This window comes from Uloborus diversus, chromosome 2, assembly GCF_026930045.1.
Source record: "Uloborus diversus isolate 005 chromosome 2, Udiv.v.3.1, whole genome shotgun sequence".
NCBI lineage: Eukaryota > Metazoa > Arthropoda > Arachnida > Araneae > Uloboridae > Uloborus > Uloborus diversus.
Genome location: NC_072732.1, coordinates 193,184,002 through 193,199,897, shown reverse-complemented (window position 1 = coordinate 193,199,897; position 15,896 = coordinate 193,184,002). Strand labels below are relative to the sequence as shown.

The window sequence follows — 15,896 nt, the reverse complement described above, 5'->3', positions numbered from 1 at the left end:
AATACGCACCGGAACAACAACTATGACAACACAGGAACAAGTAGTCACTCAAGATAGCCTATAATAGTCTTTAACATCCTAATATAATTTTGCCCCCGCACATATAAGCCCCACTAGCCACCTCTGGGAGGAACAAAATGGAAAGGAGAGAGGGATTCTGAAAATTATCAAAGGAAGGGAAAATGATTGATACAAGAGATTGATTGACTCACCAATGAAAATAAACAAAATTGCACAAAATAAAAATTTGGCGGTTGACCACCATTGTTCTAATGAATCTATGTCATAACTTATTCATTTCTGAGGGTCATTCCACGGTATTCGGCTGTGCAGATTTAGTATCAGTCATGGGATATTTAACAGCCAAATATTGTGGAATGACCCTGATATAGTTGAACTTTCTCGTTCGATAATATACAAATAATTGCACACACAAAAATGTCACATTACTTCGCAAAATTTTTGATGCCAAGTAACTTAAATTTTAAAACCATTCATTTTCTTAAATCACCTAAGCAAAACATTATTTCAGTTCACAACCACAAAATGGAATAAAGTTCAATCATACTTTAGCCAATAGCTCTTTTTCTCGCACTAAGTTGGAAACTTCTGATTGATGAAGAGACTGTTCTTTTCTTAATTTCAATATCTCTACAAATATATCATAAAGAAATAAAAAGTTCAATTTTATGAATTTTTTTGATATAGTCAACATAGAAAACAAGATTGTGAGCTTACAACACAATAATAATAATAATAATAATTTAAAAAAAATAGTGAAGTTTGAAAGAATGCTTTTAAATATAGTGATGGTATAAACATTTATTTAAGAAATTTTAACTTAGTTTGACCTACACATAAACAATGCCTTAAATTTTCATACTATCACATTAAATAATTTGAAATTTTTATCAGTAAAATAACAGTAACAGATTATTTAAGGCATAATTCCAAACACTTTCATATCAAAAGCACAGACTCATTGGACTAAATGGCAAGAGTTACTCAAAACATGTTTTGTAGGGTTTTTTTTTTTTTTTTTTTTTGCAAACTGTTCGCTCATTACTAAATCCTGCAGCGGTATTTAGTTTAGGTTTTTTTATTATAAGAATCGTATCAGTTTTGGTAGTACAAAAGTTAGAATTAGTAGCATCAAACTATTAATAAGAAACTGAATACAAAGAGCAAAGTAGCCATGCAATGCATATCATAAGTCAACTTTCTACGTAGTCTTTCCTTCATTTTAATTTATACTCTAGAATAAATATAACTTCATCAAAAACATTAATAACAATAATAATAATAATAATGAAGTTTAAGTTTTCATTACAATTATTCATGTTTTTCTTTCAATTTTATTTTCTGCCTAAACATTTTGTTTGTGGTTATGCTAAACAGATACTTTGCTTAGATTTCATGACAGCAATTTGGGTAATGCAGTATTTGGGAAAAAATGCTAGGAGAAAGTCATCTCTTTCTATTGGGTGAGACATGGAAAACAAATTTTTGTTGGATTAAAAAGAGGTCAGTTTACAGTATTTAGCCAGCTTTTACTTAAAAAGCAAACTTTTTTTTTTAAACGAAGTAGTGGTTGAAAACCAATGTACATTAAATTTGCACTATTTTTAATATAAGGAACCGAATATTTTGGAGAATGGCGTACATAAAGAAGTCACCAAAATAATGGTTTTTTGTAACCCAATACAATTTTAAGCAAAACGTGATTGTAAATGAAAATGGATCTGAATACCTATTAGTTTTCTGATGTGGGTCATTTATATCCCAGTGTTGGATCTAGGGGGAAGCAAGACAGAGCACTTGCTCCGGCTAATAACTTTTTGGGGAGGCAAATTCACCTTAGTTATGCTTTTTTTTTTTATGTTGTATGCAGCAGCATCTCCTAATTTCTATAGCAACAGTTGCCTCAGCAGTAAAACTACTTAAAGATTTAAGAAGCAAAATCGCCTTATTATTAACATAAATGCAGAAATTTGTAAGTTGAAAATAGATAATATAGATCTCAAACTATTTATTGTTTCAAAAGTTACATTAAGATGCACTTAAGGCTTTACTGAAAATAATGTTTTCTAGTGAAAAATCAAGTAAAAAACTACAATTATTCTCAATGCATAAGAAAATAGTTCTTACCGTGTTTCCTTTTTTAAGCTGAGTGCAAATGAAGTGCTTAGTATACTATAGAAAAAAATAATATAGTGCAACAAAGTGAGGGACGTAAAATAACAAAATATATACATCTTATTTCAGCACACAAAAAGTGAAGCAAAAGCATACATTATTAAAATTATAGAGTGAATATTAAGCTAAAACATGAGTGTAGTGAAAACCATTGTTTAAATAGACACCAAGAACAGAAATGCCCACTGGGGGGGGGGGGGTGATGGGAGAGACTGTGCCATTGAAATTTTTTAGGGGGTAGGTTTTAAGGGTTTCTAATCTCATTTTGAAGGGGGACTGTTGTTTGGGAGTAGTACTTTGTAGAATTTCAGCGGGTGCCTGATTGCCCTATTGAGGACGGGGGGCACTCCTGCCCATAATATGAAAAAAACAACTAGTTCTCACTTGAAAATGTTACCAGAAAAATATTTTTAAACTTATAGCTGGACAGGATAAGACTGCATGAAGAACATACCAATCAAGCGGCAATTTTAAAATTAAAATTTCCTATATGAAGAACAATTTTACAATTGCAATTTAACTGACAAGCAGATACTTTAAAATCTGAAAGTTGGTTTAATGGGAAGGGTTAATAATGAGGACAAATTTCATAATTAACAAATGCACATACTGATTTGTATTGGAAATGCATACCTTGATTATGTTCTTCAAGCCAGTCTACAGTAAGTACAATATTTAATTAAGGTACATTATTAGCTCTTTTATTTTGCATCACAGCTGAGCCATTATGTACACATTCCAAAACTGACATGTAGCAATGTTTCGCCGTATGTTAGAGTCAAGCATCAGTCTCCTCATACAGGAACACATTAGTATAAATCTAGCGATAACTGATGACTTCTGGTATGGACATGTCTATAAAATGGTTTATAACTTTTGTGAATTACAAATTGTGAGACAGTTTGGGATTCTATTTCCCTCACATTGAGCTCTGTTTTCATCATTACAGTCAGAAACAGATTTCTTGCGATGCTGCTTCCAAGCATGGCACACAAAGCTAACTGTTCCTAATTCTTTCTTTCTACCATTTCAGAAACTTTTGCCTCCCATCGCTTTTTAGACAGTTAAGGTATTTAATGATTTAATTTTACACAAAATTTAACAAATATAAATACCACAGCATTTATTAATATTTTTAAATAGGAGTGAAATGCTTTATGTCTAATTATACTTCAAATGAGGCAGTGAGAAGCAAAGGTTTCAAGTTTTGGGAAAAACACGTTTAAAGTTCTGGTCCTAGGTAGACTTTGAAAAGTATTTCTATATCAAGCTGTATGGGGGGGGGGACTAATACTATATAAGGACATTAATACTATCTCTTGCCCTAAAAGAAAGTAGAGGTTCATCTACCATTTGTACTGGTTATCTCCAAATTATTAATTTTGGCACTTACATACTTCATTTCTTACAGCCTCAAATGTGCTTTTTAAAAACCTATGTTAGCATAAAATTAGAAAGAAGTATAAGTATACAGATCAAAATTTTGGAAGAGAAATATATTTTAACACAAACTGTTACCAAATCCCACTACTTAACTGTATATTAAGGTGATCATAAAGTAAGAATACTATGCTAAAAAAATTTGCAATTTTTAATCATACAATCAAATTAGAGTAATCAATTTTTGTTATTTTTATCTTCAATGCAAAATCTCTAAAACTGCCACAATTATCATCTGTGTTTTCCTTAAAATGAAATCATATAAAAGATTTTTTTTTAAGCAAAATGTTTTAAAACAATGAATTTAAACATTATTAAATTTTATACTCCAATGGTTTGACAAAAATCATTTCAAAAAAATTAACTTATACAATCTATCGACTTACCTTTCTCTAATTTAGATGACTGAGCTTTTAGAGAATTACACTTTGAATCCAAAGCTTGTCTCTGATTCTCAACAAAGAGTAGCTTCTGCAAGGATGCTTCTTTTTCATTTATGATATTCACTAACTTTCCATTTAGAGTTCTCATGTCTTCATCTTTTTTCTGAAACAGACAAGGTGTTTTAGAAGATGACAATAAAAATCTTGATCAAAAGTTTTAATAACTTGCATATTAAGGGAGGCAAATTTAGCCCAGTTCTTTCAAAAATAGCTCATGTGGAAACTTAATTCGCGAGGACGCGCAAGGGGGTGTTTGACACCCCACAGAACTTTATTATTCAAACTTTTTAAGTTCCCTTATTTGAAAATGGATCAAACTCTGTGTAGCTGGGTTGAAGGTCACTTGCTAATGGGTGGTATGTTTACTGTGTGCATCCTACAGCGGTTTCTGGAATTCCTTATATGGGGTGTAAAACACCCCTTGCGCATCCTTGTGATTCTCTGATTTTCGTCAAAAATGTCGTGCTACATGACGTATGATGAGGACATGGCCCTAAAATAGTCAAAAATCTGTACCTGAAATGTTTCCTAAATGAGTAATGAAAGTTTGGGAAACTTTTAAATCATGATTGATGGAAATTTTAGTCTTACTTTCTTTAGCTTATCAATAATTTTACATTTTAATGAAAGCTTTAAGCTGCTTCTGTTGTCCACTTTTGGAATCAGTACAAAAAGCAAGTCTATACTGAAAATTTTCTAAAGTGTGTTTTTCAAGTTTTGGAATGTATTTTTTATAATTGATGGTGCAGAAGGCAAATTTTGGACAGTAATAGTTTCATTGAGAAACCGAAAAAATATTAGTACACAGACTTTGGGTTCATGGTTGACTGGATAGTATGTTCGTGCCAAGAAATAAGAATTTCTGTCAAAAGCAAATACACAATATTAGGAATAAGAATTAAATTATTTTCTCAGTTACTTATATTTCATACTTTAACTTTTGCGTACTTATTTTATGTGCAAATATTAAATATTCAAGTGCAAAAAATGCTTATTATATCACTTTTTTCAATAAAATACACCTGTTATCATTAAAATACTGCACACCACTACAAAAATAGATTGGGATGTTAAAAAAATACTTTCAACATTTCTGCAAAAATTTTAGTGTAAGTTTTCCAATAAAAATTGTTTACTGAATGGGAAAAACAAATATTTAATTTGATGAATGGATTTTTAAGTCTGAAACATTTACATTCAAAAAATGCATATTTAAAAAAAAAAACTGGTATGTCCAAGGTGACAGACTTTTAGTACTAATCCATAATGCAACTGATCCAAACAAAGTTTATAGCACTGACTTGGTGATTAGCATCATTGTCAAATAAATTTCTAATGACAAACGACGATTGCATGCCAAAAAGCAGGAATCAGGCTCCCAAACTAGTCATGTGACAGGGGTGGAAAATCTTTGTCTCAAGCTTTTCCCATTGCGATATTGTAATTGCTCCCTCCATTGCGTACATCCACTCTTAGTTGCAACCCAGTACAGTTTACAACTCTTTTAGAAACCTATTCGCTTATTAATTACCCTAATAAAATAGCAAAGTTTGTGATATACCCCTTAGGACCTAATTTGAGTCTGAAACTCTCGATTCATCTAAATTCTGTCCTGGCAATAAACTCCAAGCCTATATATTCTTACTATTAAGACATAGTGTTAGAAAATATCTTCAAAGATAAATAATGGACAGAACTTTAGGCCAGAAGTTTGAGTGAGAGATAAAATCTCAATGAATAACATGAAAAAGTGTGCATTTGGATGAATTTTAAATACACAATAACAAAGTGAGATTGAGATTTAAGTGATACATTTAAAAAGTGATTTCAGATTTTCTCCAAATTTATGCCTTTGGCATTTCTAGTTTTGGTTACTTTCAGAAGAATCTTTATTTCTCAGGTGAAGGTATAGAGAATCCTGGGATCCAATTTTTCAAAATGCAGCCTAAATTTCATTACTTCCACAAGAGTCAAAGATCCAAAATAATGCCTAACGCATTAATAGTCAAGCTAAGAAAAATTTGTATCATATCAACTTGGCTAAGAACAGTGTACTTCTGAACCAGTATTAATTTACTGATTTCTTCCCAGAAATTAAATACCACAAAAAATGTCTATGTTCTACATGTGCACTCGAATCTGTACAAGAACGCAGAATCCAGTAACTATGAGCTGATTTGTAATCAATTCAATCAGCTAAGCTCACATGCTGCAAATTATTGCGTAGTTTGGAGTCACCATGTTAAAAATCATAAATTACACGCGATTTTTTATGAAAAATTGTGTTACAATTGAAAAGCTTTAACAAAAAAGAAATGTTCATGCATTCAATGTGTGCAACAAATATAAAATTTTCCATGACATTTGTACTTAATAAAAGTACAAGAGTTATTTTTTCTAAAGCATTATTGTTTTATTTTTAAATGAATGAGACACAACAGGTTCTTACTTTGAGTAATAAATCCAGTTTTTCTTTTTCAGCATTCAATGCGGTGTAGTTTTTAAGATGTTGCCTAAAATACCCCTGAGTGCTGTCATGTGATTCTTGCAGAGCTCTAATTTTTGTTTGGTGTGTTGATATTTTCAGCTAAATAAAAAACAAATAACTACATCAATACCATACGCTAAAAGTTGATTTAAAAAAATCGTTACATCGAAATTACATGAATCATCCATCAAGAACATTCAATTAACATACAGCAGAAAAAAAAATGTAATCACAAATTATCACATGTCTTCTAGTTTAATTTAATTTGAAATTATTAAGCAAGTTAAAACTTCAGCAAGACAAAATCTTGCTTATAAAAATTTGTGCTTTTATACACCAAATGATAAAAACGTATGCATGAACTGCACTTGCCTGCATAATTAATTTTGTGTATTATCATAGAAATATGTTTGAACTTCATCACTAACAGAGCATAGTGCTTGCCACATTAATGATTAAAACGGAAATGTACTTACATTTTAACAAAAGCAAATTTTGGAAAGGAAGAGGAGGGGGCATAAGTCCCTCCCAAAATAATCAAATTAATTTAGCTATTCCATTAAAAAGTTTTATGCACTCTTCTCCAACATAAATTAAAATTTTTAAACTATAATTTAAAAAAAAAATACACAAAGCATATTTGAATAAAAGCACTTAACAAATGTTTGTTGTAAAAACAATATTGGAACTGGTGTCAGTGCAAAAGAATACATTTGACTCCCTTAACACACAGGTCTAGAGTTGAAGGATATGCATAATATTGTGGTTCTTCCATTAATTCTTCTTTGATAGAAGAAGTAATTAACACTGTAAAAAATGATTTTTTAACAAGATACCTAGATGAGTCATTTCAATCAAAAGGAGCTAATTGTGAAACTATGGATATCTCTTTCAGCTTCTAAGAAAGGAAAAATTAAAAAAAAAACATATAGTACTTTCTCAGCAAAACTATATTATCAATGGAAATATCCATGCAAAAAAAAGATAAAATTGATTCATTAAAACTCAATGGAAGTTATAGGTTTGTTTAATAACTTAGTCCTGGTGTTACAACACACTATAACAATTTCTAATTAACACTGGGTGTTAATATAGCACTTTTGGGTGAAATTATACGGAATGTAAAATTTAATTGGCTTAAAATGTTGAAAAATATATTTTATGTTTAAAATCGAAGTAACTTAACAACATAATATTTCTATACTTTAAAGTGCGAGAGTGTTTCAAAAATAAAGATACAATGGCTCGCATTCCTTTAAAAAAATTTTATTTATAAAATGTCAGTTACTTCTTATTAACTGGATTATTTATTATTTTTTTGACATAATTATCCCATTATCCAAACATTTGCTAAGTCAGGGTACGATCTTTTGTACTCCACAGTCATTGAAGTTTGCCGGCTGTGTTTGGAACCACATTTCAACTTTATCTTTAATCTCATCATCGTCATGAAATGATTTTCCACCAAGATGTAACTTCGGATAAAGGAATTCGCTGTGTTCAAAGTCCGAGCATAAAAGATCACAGACAGCGGACCTGTTCTTTGTTCGTCATGAATATGGGTCCTACCTTCAAAGAAATGGCGACACCATTTTGTGACATTTTGTCAATTCATAACGTCCCCATAAACAGAAACAATTTCTTTGAGCATAACCGCTGGTTGATGACCTTTTGCATGAAGAAAACGTATGACGGAGCGCACTTCGCATCTGGTGGAATTCTGAATCGGCGCAGCCGTTTTAAACACGACCTACTCCAACCAGAATCAACATTGCAATGCCGAACGACCACGAGGAGAAAGCTAAAGGTTCAAGGTTAACACCTGTGTTACCAACTTGCTCGCCAAAACTTTTCCTCTGGCGTACGGTGTATCTTTACTTTTCGAAATGCCCTCGTATATTAATTGGCTTTAATAGATCCTAAAAAACATTTTGAAAGAACCTCATGAGAGCTTTATTATGAAAAATTGGATAGGATCAGGATTTGCTCTCTGGTGCCCCACCAAAAACTATTTCTTTATCACCCGAGAATTCTGTTGTCATTGAATTCAAGTGATATAATAGATATAAGTCAGAACTGAAAATTTAATTCGTTAAAACAGATATTTTGGTGTAATGGTATTAGTTGTAACAAGATTTCACTTAATTTGCAAAAAAGAAAAAAAAAGATTAATAACACAAAATATAACACCTAATAAGATTTTATAACATATTCATTAAGATTGAAAGCATTTTATATTTCTGTTAGAGAGTGATAAAGGGCACTATGTGCTTTTATTTTCGAATCAAGATTTAAGTTTAATCTCGTTCAATTGTTTATACTCTATTTAGAGACATTAGAAGTAAGATTTTGACACACAAATTTTCATTTTATAAGCCTTTGAATAACAATCCAGTAATACAAATCATCACAAAAGAAAAACCTTAAACTCATCCCCTACATAATTTTGTTTTTGTGACTAAGTGCCCTTTGTCACCCAGGTAAAAATTTAAATATTCTACTAAATATAAAAGAAAGGAAGATCTTAGAACTTTTTTACTCACAATTGAATACATTAAATTTTCCTTACTTTATAAGAATCTATTTCTGTTTCCATTTCTTCCATTTTTTTCTTCAGAATGTACATATTTTCTTCCAATTCTTTTATCACATCATCTTTTTCTTTTAAATCCTTGGCAAAATAAAGTCTGTTTTTTACAGTTTTTTTGTTTTTCCCAAGCTCTTCCTTCAGTCTCTCATTTAAAATTTCAAAATTTTCTTCAAGCTAAAATCATCAAAAACATTTACTTAAACAACAAAAATGACAAATAAAAATTAGTACATCATAAAATGTCTTTCTTACAGAAAATTTACTAAAATCACCAATGATCAGTGTTTGGCATGATGACTAAATTGGAAAAGTTTCATGTTTTTGCATAAAACATATATGCATTCTTAAATATTCAGACATTGAAAGAAGTAAACTTATTATGGTAAACTGACTAAAAAGGATTCAAATATTTGAACCATGAGAAAAAGAGTGCAAAAAATATACAGTATATATATTTGCTTTGGCCATCATCAGTTTTGGAAGCACCCTTGGACATTTATCTCCAACTCCCGTCCCTCCACACTAATTTTTGACAAATTCATCCCTTATTAAATCAATACAGTAAAATCTCGCTACAACGTTATCCGATACAACGATAAATCCCTTTACAACGGTAATATTTCGTGGTCCCGGTGAACTCGCATAGGAATTAATGTTATCCTCCTCTCAATATTGCAATATTCTCTACAGCAATAAACCCCTGTAAAGCGATGTTTTTTTAAGTTTTCAACCCCTCTTTATTACGATAATTTTGTTTTCAAGTACAGTAAAATCCTGAAAGTAACCCCTCCCATTTTCAAAAAAAAAAAAAAAAACTTAAAACTTTATTTTTTCTTTAAAAATGGTTAGCTCTAAGTTTCGCGCTACGTTTTAAACAATGCGTTTCCAAAATGGCGTCGCGCTGGAGATAGTTTATTTTTACAAGTTAAAACAAAAATGCACCTTCCAAAATAAATAAAAAAGCAGTACAATCGTATAAATTTCTTTTGCAACACATATGAACAAAAAGAAAAGGCGCCCTTGTATCAAAAGGCGTCTAGACCAAAGGAATAAAGAGATGAAACCGTCCTTCCTCCCCCCCCCCCCCCCCCGAGATTGTTCTTTTATTTTGTTTAAACAACACAGTTTTTTTTTCCTTTTTTGGGAAAAGAAAACATGCACATGGAGAGGGAAACTAAACTTCTAAAAATGCTTGCCAAGTAAAAAAACAGAAAATGTTCATTTTGAGTGAGTGGCAAATGAAGATGATCCGAAAAGGTGTAACATTCCCATCTGATTGCGTCATCACTGTCACATGATCGACGAAAACGAAAGATTTGATTTTATTCACTAGTGTATTTTTCCCTAGATGGCAGGGAGAAAGCAAATTTCATTTCAAGATAAACTCAACGTCATCAGCGATATTGATGATGGAATGAAGCAGGTTGATGCAGCTAAGAAATATGGATTATCTCAGTCTACAGTTGCAATGTTCCTCAAGAAGAGGAAACATATTGAAGATGCTGTGAGATCAAATTCAGTTAATCCCAAGTGAAAACAACTAAAAGTCACGGCTAATGAAAACATTGATGCTGCCGTCCTGAAGTCGTTTCAAGAGATGAGGGCAACAAATATCCCAATAAATGGACCCTTGTTATTGTTATGTGCACAAGCACGGAAATATGCAGCAATGCTAGGGAACGAAAGCTAGCAATGGTTGGCTAATGCGTTTTCTGGATCGCCACGGAATCACTTTCCAGGAAATTCACGGAGAGAAAAAATCTGCTCCGATGAATGAGGCAAATGCCTGGAGACAAGAGAAGATGAAAGATATTCTTCAAAAGTATGCACCGTAAGACATTTATAACGCTGATGAAGCTAGGCTGTTTTTTCAACTCCTCCCTGATAGAACATTGGCGTTTAAGCGTGAAAAGTGTCACGGCTGGAAGAAATCAAAACAAAGATTGACTGTTCTTCTGTTTGCCAATAGTACAGGAACACATAAAATTCAACCTCTTGTTATCGGCAAATCTTTGAAGCCAAGGTGTTTCAAGACTGTGAGAAGTCTTCCTGTGGAATATAAAACCAATAAAAAGGCTTGGATGACGTATAAATTTTTTCTGAATGGTTGCTGAAGTTAGATAAGGAAATGAAGAAGAGGAAGAAAAAAATTGCATTGTTGATTGATAATTGCTCCGCTCACACCTCAATTCCAAAACTACAATGCGTTGAAATTGTTTTTTTTCCCAACCAACAGCACTTCCATATTGTAGCCACTCGACATGGGCATAATTAAATGTTTTAAAGGATACTATAGGAAACGTTTGGTAGAATCGATCCTTCTGGGGATTGAAAATATAGTGGAAGACCCTTTTAAAGCTGTAAATGTTAAGGACGCATGTGACTTTATTGCTGGAAGTTGGTGGGCAGTAACAGAGAAAACCATTCTGAATTGTTGGAAAAAGGCCGGTTTAGGTGTCGTAGAAGATAAAATGTTATCTGATTGTGATGAAAATTCCTCAGACTGTGATATTTTATACGATCAGGAAATAGTTTTGAATCTCCAAACATCTGTGTCCCAACTCGAGGAAAAAACGGGCAAAAAATATGGAGTGAACGTAGAGGATTATTTGACAGCGGATGATGATCTTACCGCTTTCGCAGGAGTTACTGATGAAGAAATTCTCTCAGAAATTACTGGTGAGATGGAACATAGTGGAGAAGAAGACGATGAGGAGGAAGATGATGATGATAATACGAGTCCATCACAATCCTTATTGTCGACCCAGGAAGCACTTCAATCAGTCAAATCTCTGCGGACATTTTTTTCAAGTCTTCCATCCACAAACGAGGATCATTTTCGTGCTTTGGACTCAATGTATACCTTGTTGGTTGACTTAACAGTCAAAAAAACGGCCAAACAAACAAAAAAATATGGATTTTTTCCAATAAAAACGGATTTAAGGCATGTTTACGAGCTTATTTTCGGAATTTATTTCAATTGATAGTAATATTTAATCATAATTAACACCTTGCCAATAAATGTATTACAAATATACTATACATAAAAATATTTATACCTAGGTAATGCATATACTATAACATTTAAATAAAAAAAAAACTATTGTATTATCAAAATATATAGGCCCTCGATATAACAATATATCCCTCTACAACAATATATTTCTTTGATCCCCAAAAAATCATTATAGCGAGATTTTACTGTATTTATTAAATTCTATCAGCTATTTCTTCCAATTCCACCATTAATTTTCTTAGACCTTAAAACTTGAATTTAAGAAAATGAAAATATTGGATGGATGAGCAATTTCTTAAGAACAACTGCTTACAAAATATCATATATAAATGAGAATGATAAGTAAAGCATTTTGGTATTAAATTTTATCTTAAGCAATGAGATAAGTACAACAAAAAATAATTTTTACTAATAATAAAACTGAAAGTCTGGATCTCTGTCTGTCAGAATGTCTGGATCTCTGTGACGCGCATAGTGCCTAGACCGTTCAGCCGATTTTCATGAAATTTGGCACAAAGTTAGTTTGTAGTATGGGGGTGTGCACCTCAAAGGGATTTATCGAAAATTCGATTTTGTTCTTTTTCTATTCCAATTTTAAGAACATTTTCGAGAGCAGAATTATCATAAGATGGACGAGTAAATTACCAAGTTATCATGACATGGAACCGTAACATGGGCAGGCCAATTGGCAATAAATTCACCATACATTATTTGTAAATGTGCAGGCGAACCAAAAGACCTTTTAATGTTCTACTACGGGCAAAGCCGTGCGGGTACCACTACTAATAAATATGATATGCACACAGATTTTTTTCTATTTAGTATAAGCAATTGATTGCAATAAATTTGAGTAGGAAAATAATAAAATATTCAAATATACTAAGTGTGTAGTAACTTTGCAGTTATAATTAGCCTTCAATCATTGGTTCTTGTATGAGACTAGTTTTGTGATGATAGGAAAAGAGAGAATCTCTAAATTTATTAGTATGTAACAGTTTACAAAAAAAAAAAAAAAAAACTTGAATATGTTAATTATCCACTGCAGTTAATATAGTCGCTTGAGACATGAACTTGAAAAAATCCTCTGTTATTGAGAGAGAAAAGTGTTGTCGGCATGGAGTTGAACTACAATCCCAGCTCTATTGTGGTGGAAACCCTACATAACTATGTGCTTAGGACACTTCCCGCTTTCAATGTTTCTCCACCTCCCCAAAAGAAATGAGCTCTCCCAAAGTCTTACTTAAAGTTACTAGAACCAAACTATACATACATTTAAATGCAAAAGAAATTTAGAAAATAAAAATAAAATCTGAAATCATTTTTATGGAGGTATGTGTTTAAATATGTTTAACCTGTATCAAACTTCTATCATCTTTGTAGTTAAACCATAGACAAAAGTCATTGAGCAATGGTAGTGTCGAACCTCACTGACATTTTTAATCATGATGCACATCAAAGCCATTTTATTCACCAACCAGAGATGAATTTTTCCACATCATTACTACAAAAAATTACTTTTTTTATTTCCCCATCAATATATTTAAAACATTCACAAGAACGAATTCCCTTTATGACAGCCAAAGAACTTGCAAAACTTAGGAATATATGACTTGCTCTTCATTAGACAAAACATTTCGACTTGATTTCACCATCAAAGACAATCAAAAGCCAAAAGCCATAAACCATGCTCTGCACATAATGATGGTACATAAACACAAAGAGTAGGTGTTTATTTTAAAGGGTTTTTTTTTTTTTTTTTTTTTTTTTTGTCACTAGCAATCACTGCATCTCATGTTTTTGGAGATAAGACAATTTTAAAAAAATACTTTGTAAGTCCTTTGTGAATGAAATTGTTTCATATGTACAATAGAGACTTGCCTAATGCATTTGTCATTTATTCTAAACAAAAAAGCTTCAACTTTTTTCAGGGAAAATATGAAATAGTGACTTATCAAAAGCATGCATTGTAGGGTAAAATTACAAAAAATATAATAAATAATCATAACAGAGAACAAATAATGTATATATTTTTAATTATTTTTCAATAGAAGAGCAATTTAAAAGCTTGCAACAAAATGAAATTTAACGAAGAACAATGAAACTTTCAACCTGAACAACTAAACTTTATTAACTATTTAACCACTTTTATACTGGAATGAAGCAAGTATTGAAAAATACAAAAAAAAAAAAAAAAAGATATTGTAAAGCATGAAAGTTATTAACTAAGTAAATTTACTTTCACAAGTTAAATTTCCTCACCAGAGAAATCAAGGATTTAAAACAATTTTTGGAAACTAAAATATAAGAACAAGATTTACAAAAAGTTACCTTTTGCATTGCCTTTAATGTTTCTAGTAACTTCAGTTTAATTTCTTCTTCACTTGCTTCTTTTAATGCTAATTCTTTTTCTAGCTGTTTTATTCTAGAATTCAAAAGGCTTTTCTCTCTTTCTGCTTCTATTTCGAATGCCCTTTCTCTATTGAATAAATTTTAAACCAATCAGAAAAAAATAGTAATAAAATAAAATTTTAACAAAAAAAGCACAAAAAATTAGGGATGGGGATAGAAGTATAAGTTTTAACTAATACAGGTTTGATGAAAGAACAAGAGAAAAATCAGGAAATTACAACTTTGTTTTTCTTCCTGTTTTCTAATTATCATACATCTCTAATACTCTTTATAATTTTAAACGGAATAATATAATGTTTTTTCAAAATTGTTTGAAGTACTCATATCATATATGAGGCAGCGAGGAGCAAAGGGATGTAAGTGGAAAAATTAAAAATTTGGAGATAACCAGTACACATGGTAGGTGAAACTCTCCTCTGCCTCGGGGCAAGAGATGGTACTAGTAGAACTGGTATGTGCTGTTGTACAGCATGATTTAGAAAAAAATTTCAATGAAAGCCTACCTAGGATGTTATTTTCAAATACGTTTTACTCAAAACTTGAGAATGTTCACTTACCTCCCTTTGCTTCTCACTGCCTCATATGATATATCCTTCACAAGTCCCTCAAGCAATTGTAAAATGCATGATATTTTGAAATGCAGGCGATGGGGACAAGGGCGCCCATATGCAAAGTTGTAAGGGGGCTCAAATATTTTCCCCATGGGTTAAGAGTGTATTTTCTAAATGGAATCAGATTTCAGGACAGATTAAAGTCATTAAATAACTTATTCATTAATGGCTGGAGAATAAATATTTTCACATTTTTGCAAAGAAAAAGTAGCAAAAGCAAGGAAGTTCAAACTTCAAAGAGGGGACTTGAGCCTCCCCTTTACCCTTCCTATATGGGTGCCTTTGGACGGGGATTTTGTCTTTGGCACAATGTACAAAATTTTATCTCCTGATTCATAAGAAAGGAAAGGGTCTAATTCAAAAACATTGAAAATTTCGGTCCACATACTCCATTGAGCTTACTACCGTCAGATTTTAAAAGATTTAACCTTCTTCCTAGCAATCATTGTATTTCGCATTTTTAGAAAAATTATACAAAATCTATTTTAATGAAACTGCTTAATATACAAACACAAAACTTGATTAGTTTGAATTTGTGAATGTAATGCCCGAAAGGCATGTCCTTCTTCAGCAGGAGTAAAAACGGTAATAAATCGAAAGCAATGTTGTAAGACAAAGCTAATAATGATATTTTTAAAATTTTTGACAGTATTTAATGCTCATATAAATAATAGCCGATGATTGAGTAATCCGTGTGCTTCGA

At 31.6% G+C, this 15,896-nt stretch overlaps 1 protein-coding gene across 1 annotated transcript in view; it reads right to left on the bottom strand.

Annotated features, from left to right (window-relative positions):
- The window catches only part of LOC129216740 (uncharacterized), an 83,538-nt gene that overhangs the window by 27,648 nt on the left and 39,994 nt on the right, over positions 1–15,896 (bottom strand). The window contains exons 5-9 of the mRNA XM_054850956.1: positions 14,502–14,649; positions 9,137–9,331; positions 6,529–6,666; positions 4,023–4,182; positions 569–651 (exon numbers count right to left, since the gene is read on the bottom strand). Of these exons, the coding sequence (XP_054706931.1) occupies positions 569–651; positions 4,023–4,182; positions 6,529–6,666; positions 9,137–9,331; positions 14,502–14,649 (724 nt within the window). The remainder of the gene's footprint in view (positions 1–568; positions 652–4,022; positions 4,183–6,528; positions 6,667–9,136; positions 9,332–14,501; positions 14,650–15,896) is intronic.